This window comes from Brachypodium distachyon, chromosome 3 (genome assembly GCF_000005505.3).
Source record: "Brachypodium distachyon strain Bd21 chromosome 3, Brachypodium_distachyon_v3.0, whole genome shotgun sequence".
NCBI classification, from domain to species: domain Eukaryota; kingdom Viridiplantae; phylum Streptophyta; class Magnoliopsida; order Poales; family Poaceae; genus Brachypodium; species Brachypodium distachyon.
The window spans coordinates 6,423,382-6,441,322 of NC_016133.3; the positions used below are offsets into that span (position 1 = coordinate 6,423,382).

At 42.0% G+C, this 17,941-nt stretch overlaps 2 protein-coding genes across 5 annotated transcripts; one reads left to right on the plus strand and one right to left on the minus strand.

The window, feature by feature from the left end:
- Positions 1-1,118: 1,118 nt before the first annotated feature.
- LOC100843667 (putative GATA transcription factor 22) lies at positions 1,119-6,493 on the minus strand. 4 transcript variants are annotated; one of them, XR_002965562.1, is made up of 7 exons: positions 5,823-6,493; positions 5,316-5,699; positions 4,452-5,126; positions 4,198-4,346; positions 3,422-3,515; positions 1,424-1,695; positions 1,119-1,335 (listed from the first exon to the last, which is right to left on the minus strand). XR_002965562.1 is itself a non-coding variant. In XM_003571073.4 (3 exons), exons 1-3 carry the CDS (start codon positions 6,024-6,026, stop codon positions 4,674-4,676), a joined length of 1,041 nt encoding a protein of 346 aa, XP_003571121.1. In that variant the 5' UTR covers positions 6,027-6,493; the 3' UTR covers positions 4,358-4,673. The 4 variants fall into 4 exon arrangements, 1 of the variants encoding a protein (XP_003571121.1); XR_731237.3 differs by having other exon boundaries at positions 1,119-1,695; XR_002965561.1 differs by lacking the exon at positions 3,422-3,515 and having other exon boundaries at positions 1,119-1,695.
- An 8,077-nt stretch (positions 6,494-14,570) lies between these two features.
- Positions 14,571-17,829, plus strand: LOC100841544 (elongation factor 1-gamma 2). Its single transcript, XM_003571676.4, has 8 exons — positions 14,571-14,711; positions 14,823-14,872; positions 15,774-15,923; positions 16,022-16,082; positions 16,174-16,226; positions 16,311-16,412; positions 16,492-16,990; positions 17,259-17,829. The coding sequence occupies exons 2-8, from the start codon at positions 14,864-14,866 to the stop codon at positions 17,636-17,638; spliced, it is 1,254 nt and encodes a 417-aa protein (XP_003571724.1). The 5' UTR covers positions 14,571-14,711; positions 14,823-14,863; the 3' UTR covers positions 17,639-17,829.
- Positions 17,830-17,941: the final 112 nt, after the last annotated feature.

Consider the following 17,941-nt stretch of genomic DNA (forward strand, 5'->3'; position numbering starts at 1 on the left):
AGGCGCAAACCCAGCCCAGATTTGGGTTGGGAATGGGACAGAAAACCGAACGCGGGCGGAAATGGGTCGCTCGCTGGACGAAGTTTGGTCCGTTCGGACCGAAACGGACCGGTCCGACCTAAATGGGTCGCATGGCTGGAGTTGCCTTAAACCTGAATTTTTATAGGGAGTTTGGCCTCCAAATCCACTTATGATGAGCCCCGCAAATATTCTTCTCTGACCAAACTATACATTGATCTGGCAGAAAGTATGCCAAATAAGTGCTTTCATGTAGAGAAATGAAATGAACATGTAGAGATCGAACACTGCGGCCTGAAAACAGATGGACTAGCTAGCCAGAGAAATGTCTTGCGAGCCCAATGAATCCACGTCAACCCAGCAAGAAATGCCAAATGGCCAGGCCAACAGATGGACTAGCTGGCCCTAGACCAGCGTAGTAGCGTACTGTGCGTAGCCTGTACTGAAGAACACAAATGCCATGTGAGGGTTGCATCTGTAAGTTTTTGGCATCCAGGGACCTATTTAGCACTGTACGTAGATACCTCATACCTGCTCGATCGCTATCACAGTGTACGATTTTGTACGTACGACTTGTGCAGTGCCAGGTATAGGGCATTAGGGCCCTATGTATACTATGCTATCAATCTCATATTCTCATGTTCTCATGGTGCATCATATAAGACATGTAATGTTTTATACTGATAATATGACTTCTTTATTTCGAGATTGAATTTTATTTTTTACGCCACACTTTGATTTTTGTTTAATAGAAATTTCTTATGCTTACCTATTTAGTTGAACTTCTGTCGATTTTTACTCTCTCTGCTTTTTCAAACCCCATTATGCCAGGCGGGACATGGTTGGTCGGAACTTCGGATGATCTACATGACGTGCCATTTGTTGTGGTATGTTGGACACTTGCCCCCTAACTATGAAGATATGCAGTTGGTTTCTAAGGATTAAGATGTAAGCATTGTTTTTTGTGCTATGTTGAGCATTGACCATCTTTGTATGGATATGTGTGAATTTTATGCATGAAACCATCATCTCACCCTAAACCCCATGAAAAATATCGTATGTACATCCAATAAGATCAAACCTAAACCCATCTCATAATATAGTCGAAACATGGAATGTATAATTAAGGAGTCAAAAATACCTAAAAACAGCGACGGTGCCAGAACTCTAATCTTGTGATGTCAAAAACAATATCACGTGAAAAAAATACCCTATTTTTATCGTTTTCCCCATGAGTTTACAATTGCACTTGATGAATTTGCTAAAAAGCTGTATGGTCAATTGACCACACAACCTTAGATGCAGCTTCGCCACTGCCTAAAAATCGAGGAAAACATGGCAATTAAAGGTGACAATTAGGTGTTCTTCAAAAAAAGGTGACAATTAGGGGAAGAGATTGTCATACCAATTGTTGCCTCTGGCTCTGGCTATCGATCGCTGGGGATATTCCTCAATGAGGTGCGTCGCTTCTTGCATCATCCTGCACCCATGAACAATTCAAGCGAAGTGGTTTGGGTCGGTGGGGATGCAAAAGGGTCTAGTTAAGCCAAGACAAGGTCGGGCTAGTCGTTGGAGGCGAAGAGGTGCAGCTCAACTAGCACCTCGCATCGGATTGGTCGGGTCGGCCCCTTTGCCACATCGGCTAACAATCGGGCAGACGTGATGACCTGGTCCCACCTAATAGAACAGAAAAATAATAAATAAAATGGGTAAAAACTAACACAACACAAGTTCTTTGAGAAAAGAACACACACAAGTTTCACTACTTTGGGTAAGTGGGAGGAAATCTGTTATCCGTTAAGCAAGGTAATTTGTATAAAAAGTCAAAGTAGGAGGCACCTTGATTTTTTTTATCACATAACTAATACAAGTCACTGTAAAAAAAAAAGCTACTCCCTCCGATCGGTATTATTATCTTAAATTTGCCCAAATACAAATGTATCTATGTGTAAAAAAGTCTAGATACATGTAATATTTCGACAAGTAATTCCAACCGGAGGGAGTACTTTTGTTTTCGGCTTGATTTGCATAGAAAAACAATGCAGCCCGTTGTTTTTCTTTTTGAGATTAATTAATTAATGGAGTACTCCCTGCCGTTATGCAAGCCCATTGCTAATGTTAAACGCCTCCGGATAACTCAGGTATGGGAATTTTTGTGTCTGCAACGAGGGTGTGTATCCCGGCCAACCGGCGACCTGGGGTGCTGCCAAAAAACTGAAGTGCTATGTTGGGATAGCCTGCCTGCCTGCCATTTTCCCTTCGCCACGTCGCATCCAACCCCTAGTACTATTTTGGTAAATCTGTAATGTAAATGCACTCTAAGAAAGTGCATCACAAGTTCTAAGCTGCTCATAGTGGGAGTAACTTAGATAGTAACATAAGATGCCAACTAGACATTTTGGTGACATGGCATGGTATTAAATGAAAAAAAGGGAGGTGGTAACTAGATATGTTACCATAACATCACACAAAACAAAATAAGATGAGCATGCAACCTAATAAATAACACAATGCATGACACAACATATATGTTACTACCCACTATAAAGGTGATAACTTAGACTAATAACATACTAGTTTATGTTACTTCCCATTGTGACCAGCCTAATACTTGTCCATCGTTCATTCAACGAATCTTTGACCATTTCTTACTGAACTTGTTACTAGGAGAGAAATGTCAATGAAACTCATCATTTTTTTTGGAATTGCTACTGAAACTTATATATCAGTATCAAACCCCTATATATGTATACCACACAATGCCACCTGTCAAGTTTGGGAAAAAAATGAATGAAAAATCCGCAAGAAAAGCGGATGTGACATTGTCTTTCGGTCTACACAAATACACATATGTTCTTAAAAATAAGAAGTTGTACCTTTGTCTTAAAGTCAATTTTTTGAACTTTGATCAAATTTGTAGAAAAAACATAACGACATATACAATATCAAATAATTATAATATGAAAATATACATCATGTCAGATTTAATAGAACTAATTTAGAGTTGTAGACTTGTAAATGTTAGTAGATTTTTCTATAAACTTGGTCAAACTTTAAGAAATTTGATTTATGACAAAGCTAAAACTTCTTGTATTAGAAACGGAGAAAGTATATGTGTATTACACGCGTGATTGATTTTTATTTTACCAGAAAAGTTTGGATCGATTCCTCCGACTGGGCACTCCTTTGGACCCTTAAAAAAGATTGTAAACATAGCTAGGCTACTTTGCTGGAGAACAATACTTGCTCTAGTTTCCGGCTACTAAACTAAGGGTCTGTTTGGAGTGTTGTATTTTAAGTGGGAGGGCTGGCATTTCGTTAAATTTATGAAGAGTTAAACTAAACAAGGCCGCTGCCAGCGGGCCACCCAAAAAACCTGCATTGTTGAGAAAACTCAAAATACATGGGCAGTTGTTGAGGTGGCGTGCTGTGAGCGCGAGAAATCCTTCCCCTTTTTGATTGAGAGTTATACCAGGCCATTCCATAAAAAAATACTCCTGCAACATTTTAAGAGGGGTCTAAGTCTTTTCTCAAATACTTCTTCTATTCATGCACGTGTTCAATTATTTTTCTGCAAATTTTAGTAGTGAATAGGAATGCGAAGGTAAAGTGAAATGAGCAGTGGCGGAGTTTTAGGACAAAATAAGGAGGGATAACACTTATTAAGATAACACTTTTCTCACTTCCTGCTAATCTATGATAGGATTTGCTTAGGCTTTTTTTCTTTAGGAAAACACACGCGAAGGATTTGCTTAGGCTTGTACGTTGTACTCCCTCCTAAGCATGATCAACATGGGAGTGAAAAGATTACAAATGCATCTTTGGATCTAGAAGCTTGGTCCCAGCAGCCCAGATGAGTGTTAACAGAACTCCCTCATCAGCTTTCCCAACAACACGGCCATTTTTTTCTTTCTAGAATATACAATACGGCCATTTTTAACGTTTGTATGTTTTGCTCAATTATAGGGTCTTGGAGTTTGTTCATGCCTAGCTATGTTGGTGCAGTAAAATGAAACTAACAAAATAATTTATATGTGAGCTATATAGGAGTACTCATTGTCTTATTGATGCATCAAGTTGCAAGATACAATTCCAAACATCTCCCATGCATATGCATGCATAGCATAGCCATGACCGAGAAAATCTGTCTCCGAAATAAAAGGAAAAAGAATGCGATACCTGACAAAAGGTAGATCAGCACACACAAGCTGACATATGCAACAGTAGTAACAACAAGTCAGTATTCGTGAAGAATAACCAATCGATGCGCAGTAATTTCTCCAGCACGATCGATCCTCTCCATATACCAGTTCCAATACGAGTACAAACTACAAAGAACAAACACGATTTATACTGGTTTAGTAAACATAATTAACTGCAGCTAGCAGCAAATAAAAGGAAAACACATGCAGTTACTCAGAGTTAAAACTCACTCCATATATGGCAAATCTGGGTTGTTACTGCTTACTAGCTATCGAGCTTCTTCGCTTATTACCCTAGACATGTGATCACTACTCTCTCCCTTTTTCTTCGTTCCGAACGATCTCCTCAAAACCACACACAAAAAGAAAACACAAACCAACTTGACATACGGAAATATAACAAGGCTAATTAATACTCATGAGTTGCAATTAAGTTGCACTCAGCAATGGCTACTAGCCGCGGACGAGACCGCAGGATAGTGTCATGAGCAGCATGGCGGCGTCGGTGATCTCGTCACGTGGGAAGCCGTGAAAGTGCGCCGCTGGAGGCCCAGCTTTGCTCGGTCTCTCCGCCACCGCGACGCCCTCCTCGCCGGCATGATGTTGATCCTCCTTTGGAGCGGCGATGCTGGCCACGGACTCGCTGGTGATGGTTATGGCAGCATGATCGACCATCTTGCACCGCTTTTTGAACGGCAATGACCTGTCGACGTCCGCAGCCCTCTTCTCCTTCTTCGCTGGCTTCGCCGCTTGGTATGCGTTGCTCGCCTGTGTGCCCAGTACCATAGCCACCGCCCCACCATTAGAAGCAGCCGTTGTCACCCGACCGTTTGCAGCAGTGACCGCCGCCGCAGCCATCGCCCGCCGCGCCTTCCTTTGCCTTATGCCGCATGCGTTGCAAAGAGACTGCATGAACCATACAACAAATACACTTAAAACATGCATGTGTACCAGGTAGATCGTCGTGTAAACTAACGAGCTGAATCACTATGTTATACACTATACATATCATTCTGAAGCATATTAAAGTACACGCACTGATGTACAGATTGACATGGATAGATCAAAAATTTAGTCTAATTAGAATTTTCTCACCTTGGGGCCACAGGGACCACTCCTCCACAAGGGGGTCTTGGTGGTATTACAGTCTGAGCACACTCTGATAACACCCATAGCATGCTGCTGCTGCTGGCTCTCTTCAGCTTGGTTTGCTTGTGCCCTTCTCCTTGGCTTTCTCGCCGCCCCGCCCTCAGGATCACTCGTCGCTGCCTTCCTCACGATCCTCATCTTCACCGGCGGCGTGGTGGATGCCCACTCGCTGGTCAATCCACTGACGGCCTGCTTGCTCTTGATATCATAGGGATTATTGTACGAGGATCGCTGGATCATGTCACTGCCGATGCTTTGGATGGTAGGTTGGAACGGCGAAGGAGTGCCAAAAACGTCCGATCCTCCAGCCATCATCATGTGATCGTTGAACTGAGAATTTTGAAGAGAAAAATAACTCAGGGAGAAGGATTACAAGAGCTAGCACATACTAAAAAAGTTGGATCACATCTACGTACATATATACAAGAGCGAGCTTGTTATGATCCAACTCACCTGCTGACTAGATTCACCAAAAAATTGCTGCGTCAAGTGCTGGTCTCCATAGCCTTGCCCTTGATGTTCCACAGGGTTGTCGATCATGAAAGGGAACAAGATGGGAGGGTCCTTTGGTAGATGGAAGGCCTGAAAGTGCCCTTGATCCTGATCTCCCTCCATTAGGGGAAGAGTGGATAGCTGGCTCATGTAGATGGTAGACATGTGAGGGAGGAGGAAAGAGGGAGAAAGAGATCTAGCAAGGTAGCACGGAGGTACTGTGAGCAGCCATGGAAGAGATCAGGATGGATATAAGGGAGAGGGAGAGCAAGCTAGCTAGGGGTGGAGAGGTGTATAGGGATCTGCCGTTGGAGGGGCAATTTTCAAGGGCCCAGAGTGATCATGGACAGTGGAGAGGAGCACGTCCTTTTTATCAAGGGAGCAAGAGGAGCCAAGATCGAGTTGCTATCTAGCTCTCCCTCTCTCTCGATCTCTCTCTAGCTGCTTGCTAGAGCCTAAGGGGATTTAGAAGGATGTCATGTGTGATCCCTTTCCTCGAGTGAGTGAGAGAGAAAGAGGGTGGACCCAACAGGCACACAGCACAGGAAACTAATAAAGGGACGAGGAACCAAAAGTCGAAGAAACACACTATTGGACACTGTACATGTATGCATATATTCGTTCCCAAGCCCAACCAAGATCCCGTGCAACTGCTGCATGTGCACCACCCCAGCTAGTGCAATATTTGGCACTTTATATATACTACAATAAAGGATTTGTGTGGCATTGACGACGCTGTTGCATTGGAAAGATATTGATCAAAATCATGATACATACCAGATATATGTGTAGGGCCAATGCAATATATACCATGAAATGTATACCAGGTATAAAATAACAATAATGAGCTAGTTATGGTACGCTTGATACAACTAATTAATCCTAATCATCCAAAATATATATAATTTAAGGGCTTGAATCCCTAGAAATTATGTGATGTGGCATATCTGGAACAAAAGAAATTACTGTACCATGTTTCAGTGGGGAGAGGCAAACATACCGCAAGGTGATGGATCTGGCTTTGGCAAACATCTTCCTCATAGCTCTTGTGGTTTCCTCCTCCGCTGGCAGTAGCTAGGCATGCCATTAACACTAGTTAAAAGCTGCTTTGTAAATAGCTGTAAAACACACTCTATTTCTTCGAACTGAAAGACGGTGCTTCGACAGTTTCTTGAACAAATGAATCCAAGAAATGATGCTGTTAATTCTACAATTACCCTTTGATTTTTTTATTGGAAAACTGTCATCAAGGCTCGATCTCGGGTCGACCTCCTTTGATATATAAAGAGCACGCTGTGCTTTTTCGTCAAAATAATAATAATAATTCTGTTAATTTTACCAAATAATTGCCCTTTACACTCTCTAGGTATTTCAACCTCTTGGTTGTGTATGTCTAATTGTCAATACATATTTCGTGCGGTGTAGATTGTGTTAACGTGCATTGCACATATACGGTCGCTAGTGTCCAAAAATGTACTCCTTCCGTCCAACAAAGGATGTCTCAACTTTGACTAAATTTGAATGCTTCTATACACTAAGTCATGTTTAGATACATCCAAATTTTGACAAACTTGAGACATCTTTTGTTGGACGGAAGGAGTATCTCATTAAAGCAAAGATGGAAGCTGAAACTGAGTGTAATTCTTCAAAAAAGACTATATGCAAAAGTTCTCAAAATTTCGAAGTAAACTATGGCATCATATACCCATGTAATTTTCAAAATCAAACTCATGAATCCAAATTGGGAAGATATATGAAAAGGGAAAATTTTGAATTAATCATATCTTTCATAAGTGTCCAATAACTGATTCGGTCTTTAAACTCTGCATGGTCATCTGCAATACTGACTTTTGCTTGAAAATTTCTTAAAACTGCAACACATGGTGTCCACCTGAAATTTGGCCGTTTACAATAGGTTATGGGGTTTGTAACGTCAATGGAAAGCTACCCCATCAGGCTAAACAAAGAACTTTACCTTATTTGGAACGCAAGGACTGCACGGAAGTTTTGCCGGAAGTTAATAACAACAAACGGTTCAATTTCTGTAGGTATTAGGAAGATTTCCTAGGTTCCAAAATGAAGATCCAAAATACTCTTGTTGTTATGTTCTCTTGGTATATATCAAAAGCTACTTGTTGCATGAAACACAATATAGTACTACAAACTTACAATAGCTGACTGCCAAGCTATACCGTTGATCATGATATCAGGACATAGTTGTCAGGTGTTTGGATTTGTGTGTTTTGATCACAAGTTTCTGGCATTAGCAATATCACAAATAATGAATTCCACCACAGAAGAACGAGAAGTTTAGAACATTTTAAATAAGGTTACATTCTATACATTAGGAAGCTAAACATAAATTCATAGTGTTTCTGAGAGTCGCAGTGGAGACTAATTACTTTAGGCATTGGCAGGTTGGCGCAAAGTGAATCTGCACATTTTAGTAGATATATTTTCTTACTTAGATAAGTTAGTTAGTTTCCACCAAATATTGTTTTTAACTTTCTAGTAGAATCAGAACTTCATTGCAAATTGGACAACAAACCAACATCTATATAATGCTTGGCTAAAACTCTTATTTTTCCTCAAACACACATAAGTCATAAACAGAGTTCAAATTTTAAGTTTGAGGGTATGTACGTATGACTGGAGGAGGATTGCTCACTATTTTGAAAACGTATATTGTCTCCCAGACCCCTTCTCCATGTACTTATATGCCCTGTGATTAGCGTGTACAGTAATATTCTCTCAACTTTTGGTCGGTATATGTCTGACTAGTACTACTATATGTATTATATATACCTGGACAGGAGCTCCTTATGCAGCTTGTAGCCAGGAAGAACATCTCCACCGCGAGATATCCGAAAACCAGGATTTCACAAGAAAAGATGCATGCAGAAGAAAAATGGAAAGCCACTCTGCCTTGCTGCCAGACCATACATTGCTTCCAGTTACACTTATGGTTATAAAATTATCAATTTTTTTGAAAAATAGGAAAAAGCTGGCCGCTTCAAACATATCTCAGACCAGAACGAGAAAACCAGTTTTCAACTCAGATATTTTTATTTCTATTCATTTTGTGATAGATCGAAGAGAGACACAAGGATGTACACGTAGAAAGAACCACATGCACACATACGAATTTGAACCATGGTGGGTAGAGCCATGTCTCGGGCACTCTACCAAATACATGGTTCTCCATTCATGGCTTGATAGGTGCTGTTAAACCAATACGGCATTCCAATTAATCAGTTGAGTTAATTAATGAACATACATATACTCCAGATATAGACCACTACTACGAAGACATGGTCACATCAATCTATCGTTAGTTAACTAACGATCACATGCCGATCCATCTCCATTATTTCTCTTGCAGTCAATCAGGTACATGCAGTACATGCACGTTTCACGGTACTGTAGTATAAAAGACAGATCGGTTGAACAAAAGCTGGAGCCCTCAGAGGGAGGCCTGTGGATGATCTGGTGAATGCAGCGGCTGTTTTATGAATGGATAGGTTTGCATGGACAGGCATCTCTCTCTCTTCTCTCTTTGATCTGTGTCTGTGTGTGTGAGAGAGGGAGAGAGTGGAAACAAAGAACTATTAAAGACATGAGCAGGCAATGAGACACTTCCTGCGCCTTGAGGGCCCATGCAAGCATGGTTTTTGGATTTACTGGCAGCAGCAAATGGGATACTTGTTTTGCCCTTAATCATAGGACTAGTAACATCCTACCGGCTAAACCACCAATCAATATTAACTATATCAGGGGTCCTACTAGGGGATCAAGAGTGAGTTAGAGCAGTAGCAGTACCTTGAGATATGTGATGTGATATCAAATCCCAACAGCGTTAAGTAAATAATTTCGGACAAGACGCAGAAAGCTCCATGTCTCGTTGTGCTGATAGAAAGCAAGTGCTGAACAGCAACATGTATCTCCTGCACCTACATTAACCAAGTGTTTGATTTACAGGTTAGACCCAAAGCAGTACGGGTAGTACTTACCATGGAACAGAGTAAACTACACTTAGATATGACCAAGTTTTCGCATGATCCAAAACAGGATAACAGATCGCTAGGCATCTACCAGCTAGCTTCCTGGCCATTATTTCAACCAGGCTTTTCATCACCCGGAGAGGGCAAGAAACGCCATGACATGACACATGCCTAGCTACTTAGCTAGCTAGTATCTCTAACACTAACACTAGCTAGCTCACCGTATTAGCTAGTCTCTCACACAGTCACACTCACGTACACGAGCTAGCGCAGCCAGCCAGCCATCGACCGGCCGGCCAACCTCTCTTATTGCCATGAGTAAGAGAGAGAGGAAGCAGAAACAGCTTAAACCTGAAAGCGACCCCTCTTCCAGCATGACAAGCCCACACACTTCCACGGGCGCGCGTCCAAAATCTGGGCAACTTGTTCCTCCCCCGCTCTCGTGATCCCCATTGGGGACAAATCGCAGCGGGGGGCGCTCCAGGACAAGCGACTAATGGCGCGGGTTTCGGCCAAGGAGGGGGGGCAGGGGCAGCAGGGCAGGCCGCGCCCACTGCATCCCTGCGCCTCTGTACGTACGTACGTGCACCACCATCCTCAGATCACGGCGAGCGATACATGGTATACCTACAAAAAGGGAGAGGCGCATGTCAGACAACGGAAAGAAGAGCCGTTTGTGGAGAGATCGTTGATCCGATCAACTTGCGATCCAACAATGCAGGGAGAAATCAGGTAGAAATCAGAGATCTTCAAGCTAGCTAGAAATGGGTAGGCATTTTTCTGGTGGGTGCATCGAGATTGGCGGAGGTACCTCTGAGCTAGCTGTGGAAGAAGCAGGGGAGGCGGGGCTGGTGAGCGCGCCAAATTGGAGCTGGAACCGCGGGTAGATATTTTGGAGAAGCAGCTATGGTTAAACTTCTTAATGAGCAGATCTCGTCCAGACCCCCACACTGACCTTTTTGCCTTGGTTTGCGCACTGTCAGGCATGGTTCAGCAATGAATCGTCAAAACTTCAGCCAGGATGCAGGGGCTGTCTTTGGAACATGGGATCCAGAGCCTTCCAGGGTCGATGCAGATGAATGAGTTAGCAAACTGCAAGAGGAGCGCAAGCGCAAATAGTATGATTTAGTGCAGATATTTCAGATGGACAAGGAAGCACATTAGCTATAGTTAAGCATCTTAATTGACTGTTTGTACACTGTTCAGATCAGAAAGTGACCAAATCATCCTCAACTTCAAGACATAACACTGTCCTTGTTTCATCATTCATTAATGAGCAGCTTGGACATGCATGGTTTACCGTCTGACCTAGACAAATAGAAGGAGATTGCATGATACTAAATTTAATTAATTAATATCTCAGCTTAACTAAAGTTTGTTTATGTGTAAAACTCCAACTGCAGTTTCAGTATATGTAAATTTCAGACAGGTTTAGACAGCATATTTATCCATGGCAAACTTGAGCAACTAGAGTAGTTTTAAATGTTCGGGTTCAACTAATAAATATATTAGAAATGACTGCTCGTCCAAGAAATTTAACTTGACACGGAAGATGCTTTTGTCTTGCTTCAGATGTCCAACAGAAATATCAGAAAAGTATGTTGCACGATAAGAACTGACATCAACCATGTAAACCAAATGACATCTTTTTGCTATATATGACACTTGAGATAGATTGTATATATATTCACAGCAAGCAGATGAAAACTTCCAACTGCACTATCAAACTTCTCATTTGTGTAGCTGGATAATGTTCACCTCAATAGAAAGCTATCCCCAGGTTGTATGATCGTTAAGATGTATACGTATATGGTTTTTGAATCACTCCTGGAGAGAGAGTTTGTATGTGTATATGTGTGAGTAAGTCATTCACTGTCACAAGATGTAAGGTGCCCGGCTCAATGATAGACCTGCGCCCAACAAAAATGTAGCTTTCAGAATGCTCTGCAAATCCAACGGGATCATGGCTTTGTGCAAAATGACACTGCGCTCCATGCCTACGTGGACCCTCGAGTGTGTTGGATCATGTGCACACAAAAGCGAGAAGGTATATATTTGTAATTAGTGTAATGATCAGTTCCATGATTAAAGAATAAATAAAGCAGGACTGTAGGTAATAAGTAGGCAGAAGAATATCTACAGTAATTGCATAAGCATGGGCTGATTGCTGATGGTCGAACACTAAAAAGTCTTTGGCTATTAGAGTTTCAGGAATAAAATCAGAAGATGTACTATTGCCAAACATGAACTCATTCTTAAACATTCTAGCAACAAACTAATACTATCAACTAGTTGATGACCATTCTGGAAGAAAGCACTTACAAAAAATGTGAAAATTTTATTGCAAAGATGGTCACTGGTCAGCTCCAGAGTACCGTTCCGTTTCCCATGCTTGCATTTTTTATCTTAATTTAGGAAAAAGATAGGCCAAGATCTTTGAGAAAAGTACATCTGGAATCTCTTGTTGTAAAACAGCGCATAAAAACATAACTTAAATAATAAAAAGTAGCACCCAAGATTTAATCATATTTAATTGTCAAATTAATAATGTATTAATTCGATAACATCACAGGATTATGATGTGCTCACCAAATAACCGAATACGTGGCTGTGTGTGGCACACGCCCACAACAACCGGTTGCTATTAGAGAAACAATAAAAGGACAGAAGAAGAAACAGAGGGTACGCTAACAGTGAGGAAGTGGATAAGGTAACCTAGGGGTGGGATGAAGGATTGATCCACAGCCACTTATTTTCAGGCTAAATGCCATGAAACAAGATTTTGAGATTATGTTAGTCATGAACGGCAGATCAGATCATGTCAGAAACTAATAAGGTAAAAAAGAAGCTTTGGTGATGGGTTGACAAATCAAGCATAAAACCTATTTGTCTTCTTTATATTATTTTACATGCATCTAGCTTCCAGTGCTCAGTGAGCTACGAAAGAGAATACACGATTTTAGGACAGTAGTGGGCTTAAGACAATAAACATGCACTCGCGCCTCTTGATTTTGGTTCTTCATGAGTTCCCTGACCATAATCAGATGCCTCACCATTGAAGCTTTCACTTCAGTAGTACTGGAAACTTTTAAGTTGCGAATGAGAAGCGTTACAGAATAGCCGAGACAAAAAGATAGACTGGCAGTCTCCACGTAATAGAAGGATTATATCCCGACTTTGAAATGAAAAGATTGTTGATATCCCATATCAGTTTAGTTTTCATCAGCCTTTTATAATAATACATAAAGTCAAAGAAAAAAAATGCAAAAAATCAGAATATTATTTCTATCTCAATCAAATTTTGCAAGGAAATCCTAGAGATATGAAGAATTTTAATACTTTAAAATTATAACAAGCAGAACCGAAGTAAGCAAGTACTCCCTCCGATCCATAAAAAGTGTCTCCCATTTTGTACTAAGTGGGCGACACTTTTTATGGATCGGAGGGAGTACACAAGAAAGACTGAACCACTGCATTTGTGCTGGATGGAAAACTAGAAGGTCCAGTTTGATGTAAAGAAACAATGCACTGACAAGTCAAGAGTCAAGACAAAGGACCAACTAATGGATGAGATGAGGAGAATCGTCAGGATTCTGGTCTCCTAACATTTGATAATAACAGACAATGGAATATCTCCAGTTGCCGGTACCATGCAAATCGTATATCGCTCCTCTTTTGTACCTTTTCTTTTGTTAAAAGCAGATTTGGCCCCTACTACTCTACTAGACGTCAAAAGCTCAGGTCATTGTTTCTTTCCCCCCAAACTGAAAACTATCTAATTTGCGTATCCATTTTTTATTCACCCGGATTTAAGGACAGAATGATAGTGAACAGAGAAAGCAGAAAAGGATTACTCCGGCTGTTTTATTTTAACTATTCCAACTGGTCACTAACTTCATTGCTGTTTTATTTATTCAATAACCTATTTATTGAATAAATGAAACACAACACAACAGCTCAGAACCAGTGAAATTGTGGAAAGCATCCTAAGTTCCAAGGAAAATTCTATATCACCAATAGCAACGGTTGTTCTTAACCATTGCCACGTCCACACGAGAAACCATGGCCGAGCAAACACCGGATTACTACGTGCGCAACCTCCAAACTCGCAGTGGATCCTTTCAAGAATCTACGGAATCTCAAAACTCTGTGCGGGCATTTCGCCGAACACGTGGTGAACGACAGGGAGCTCTCTTCGCTCATCGATCGGGCCACACTAGCCACTCGCAGGTTGCGGAAGGGGCGGAGCGAAAGTAAGAGGCGGCGGCGGCGGCGGCTGCTCACCTCAGTATGCCTCCGGCGGCCGAGACTCGACTTCATATGCCGGCGGGCGACAACAAGATGCTGCGACGCCGTAACGTCGTGCGCGCGACCGGCGCCTGGCGGAGAAGACCGCCGACGCGACGGGGTAACAGAACGAACCGGAATTTTTTACTCTGGTTTGCGTATTTTCAATTTTTCTCACGGTGGGCCTGCTAGGTTATTAATCAAGCCCATGAAATGGCCCAGCCAGACAAAGACACGAATAATCCTTTGTTCCGTTAACTCTTCCACATCCAGCCCATGAGCCGATGAAGCCCACTTTACTTCGCCTCATCTAAAGCCCAACGTAAGAGCTACGAAATGGTCGCTCCACGTTTCCGCTGAAACCAATCACGACCGTTCAATCTGCGGCTGGCTTTACCATCCGACGACTGCCACCGCGAGCGTGCAGCCCAGGCTTGACCGCCACGGCTTCGCCTCCATACAAGTAGTAGGTGGGGCCCGATCGAAGCCCATCTGCTCTCCCAGCTGCTTCCGCTAGGGTTTTGGCTTCCCCTCTCCTGCGCTGCTCGCGCGATCTCGAACTGTAAGATTCCGCAATCTCGCTAGGCTAATGTTTGCACTATCATCTTGCGATGTCTTCGTGTGTCTGTTCGTGTCGGATCTCACTGTTTGTTTGTCGATTGATTTCCTGCAGATCTGAGATCGAGCGAGTGAAGCTTGTGGCGGGCCGTGAAGATGGCGCTTGTGAGTTTCTTTGTTCGACTCTGTCCGATTTACAATTTCGCAGTTTAGGTTTTTCATCCTCCTGGATTAGATTCGTTTTGCCCTGGACGCGGGCGCAAAATTCGGTGTATAAATGTATAATTGAGATGGTTTGTGTGGTTTGAACTTGAAATGGCGATCGTAGTGGTTTCGTCTTTAGTGTTTTAGAGTCTATTTTTAGGCATCTTTGGATTGTTGGGTGCAGCTAGTAGATTTGTTTTTGCCACCCATCATGATCGGCACCAAATTATTCCTTTGGGTATTATATTTGCTCTGAAGGATTGATGAGGGCATGTTTCTTTCTGCTGCAATGCTTACTGATGCATTCCTTTCCATGGTTCCACTCGTTTAGTAGGGAGCGACTGGTTGTTTAATTGTTGGACACAATTATCTCTTTTAGTGGTCCATGTTTATACGTTTTTTGTGGATCGTGAGAAGCTTTTAGGTATCTAGTGAGTGAAAGACTGGGTGTGGTTAGGCTGTAGTTTGCATTGTTGTGTTTAAATTGCATGCTATATTGGTGTGCATTTCCCCTTATAATTCATTACCTGATTAGTTTGCCTGAACCATTTATTCTGTAGCACATCAATGCACTGACTAAAGTTGCTCACAATTACTATGGGTTGGTAGTTTGATACGTATATTTTTAAACAATTAAAATGCTCACAATTATTATGTTTATGTTGTTTGATTCTGTAACCCTTTTCTGTTGGCATGTGCATTCCTCTGTCATGGTTTTTACATTTTCATGCAATTTTTATGTTGGGGAGAAAATTGCATCTATGTCACTGCATGTGTCCCTCAATTGTATTGCAAACATGCTGTTACTATGATATAGCCTTTCCATGGTCAGCCATGTAATATGCCTCTCGCATATGTGTAGGTGTTGTATGCTGGCGGTGGCAACAAGAATGCATTTAAGGCACTCATTGCGGCTGAATACAGTGGCGTGAAGATTGAATTGGTGAAAGACTTTCAGATGGGTGTCTCCAACAAGTCTGCTGAGTTTCTCAAGATGAATCCTATTGGAAAGGTATGCGCAGAATTGTCTTCAGAAGCATGATACAGTTGTGCAAAATTAAGAAGCTTGATACAAGTGTACAAAATATAATTGTGGGTACTTCTTTGCAGGTTCCTGTCCTAGAGACTCCTGAAGGACCTGTTTTTGAGAGCAATGCCATCGCACGATATGGTAAGTAAAAGATAGAACTACGTGATGTTGCTTTGATCTTTCTTGGACTTTTATCTGATTCAGTACTTTTAACTCTGCCATCTTCTTAAAGTTGCTCGTGTGAAGGCTGACAACCCGCTTTACGGATCTTCATTAATGGAATATGTGAGTGTTATTTGGTATTCATTCTTCATAATTCCGTGTGAACATAAATCTGTACTTATTATTAGGATTTTCGTTCCCTTTCAGGCACACATTGAGCAATGGATTGACTTTTCTGCGACAGAGGTTGATGTTAACATTGGAAAATGGCTGTACCCGCGGCTAGGATTCTATCATTATGTCGCTGTGGTAAGTGTGCTGCGTAGTGATCATGTATCATGTGTTCTTTGCATTGAAAAATCGTCTAATCTTCTTTGTGGCCCATCAGAGTGAGGAAGCATCAATTGCTGCTCTGAAGAGAGCATTGGGTGCCCTCAATACACACCTTGCTTCAAGCACGTACCTTGTGGGGCATTCTGTTACTCTTGCTGATATTGTGATGGCATGCAATCTTTACATTGGCTTTGCACGAATCATGACCAAGAGTTTTACTGCTGAGTTCCCACACGTGGAGAGGTACTTTTGGACCATGGTGAATCAGCCAAACATCAGGAAGGTCATGGGTGATGTGAAGCAGGCAGAGTCTGTCCCACCGGTTCAAAAGAGGACTGCAGCACCGAAGGAGCAAAAGCCAAAGGAAGCCAAGAAGGAAGCAAAGGAGGCTCCCAAGCCAAAGTCAGTTGAGAAACCAGATGAGGAAGAGGAGGCACCAAAACCGAAGCCAAAGAATCCTCTTGATTTGCTTCCTCCGAGCAAGATGATCCTGGATGACTGGAAGAAGTTATACTCAAACACGAAAACCAACTTCCGGGAGGTTGCTATTAAAGGTAGGTTCATTTCTGGAATCTGGTTAATATTCTACCACATTAATTGAAGTTGATTACATTAGGGCGGTGATTTTAGCATTCAATCAATCTGTAGCTTAAGTAAAGGGAATTCACCCAGTCTTCAGAAAATACCATAATATGTGTCAGCTTGTTTGTAGTTCTTGATTATGCATTTTTTTTCTCTTATAGGACCAAATATTCCATAAGTTATAACATGTGCTGTATGAAATATGAATTGAGCTGAACTCGATCTTCTTCTGTGCTGTAGGTTTCTGGGATATGTATGACCCAGAGGGCTACTCCCTGTGGTTCTGTGACTACAAGTACGATGAGGAGAACACAGTGTCCTATGTGACCCTGAACAAGGTGGGTGGATTCCTGCAGCGAATGGACCTGTGCCGCAAATATGCCTTTGGAAAGATGTTGGTGATAGGTTCTGAGGCACCTTTCAAAGTGAAGGGGCTTTGGCTCTTCCGTGGCACTGAGATCCCCAAGTTTGTTTTGGAGGAGGTATATGACATGGAGCTCTATGAGTGGACCAAGGTTGATATCTCTGATGAGGCACAGAAGGAGCGTGCAAGCGCCATGATTGAGGATCTGGAGCCATTTGATGGTGAGGCATTGCTGGATGCGAAATGCTTCAAATGAGCTGTTCTCCTTACAGAAGTGAACTAGTGAAGTAGAGTGTTTCAATCAAACAACAGTTGTGAAACAGTGTGAACGAGCGGTTTAGGTTTTGGTCCTGAAGTTCTTAAGTAGCTATTGATTCTGGACAAAGAAATCTGCAGGATTAGTTGATATTACCTTTACCTGATTATAGTGGTTATCTCTTTGCGCTATGTTCTGAGTTTTGGTTGCATGTTGATTGGAAATTTGAGTTGTGCGCATCGAAGAAATGGCAATCCATAGTGAAACTCCTTAAATGTGCATAGGGAAGCAAATTCTGCTGAG

Excerpts from the sequence above, each read along its gene's own strand:
- LOC100843667 (XM_003571073.4), bottom strand. The coding sequence starts at position 6,026 with ATGTCTACCATCTACATGAGCCAGCTATCCACTCTTCCCCTAATGGAG. Across the intron at positions 5,700-5,822 it reads TTGGTGAATCTAGTCAGCAG|TTCAACGATCACATGATGAT; the intron begins GTGAGTTGGATC and ends CAAAATTCTCAG. Across the intron at positions 5,127-5,315 it reads GTGGTCCCTGTGGCCCCAAG|TCTCTTTGCAACGCATGCGG; the intron begins GTGAGAAAATTC and ends TGGTTCATGCAG.
- LOC100841544 (XM_003571676.4), top strand. Across the intron at positions 16,227-16,310 it reads GATCTTCATTAATGGAATAT|GCACACATTGAGCAATGGAT; the intron begins GTGAGTGTTATT and ends GTTCCCTTTCAG. Across the intron at positions 16,413-16,491 it reads TCTATCATTATGTCGCTGTG|AGTGAGGAAGCATCAATTGC; the intron begins GTAAGTGTGCTG and ends GTGGCCCATCAG.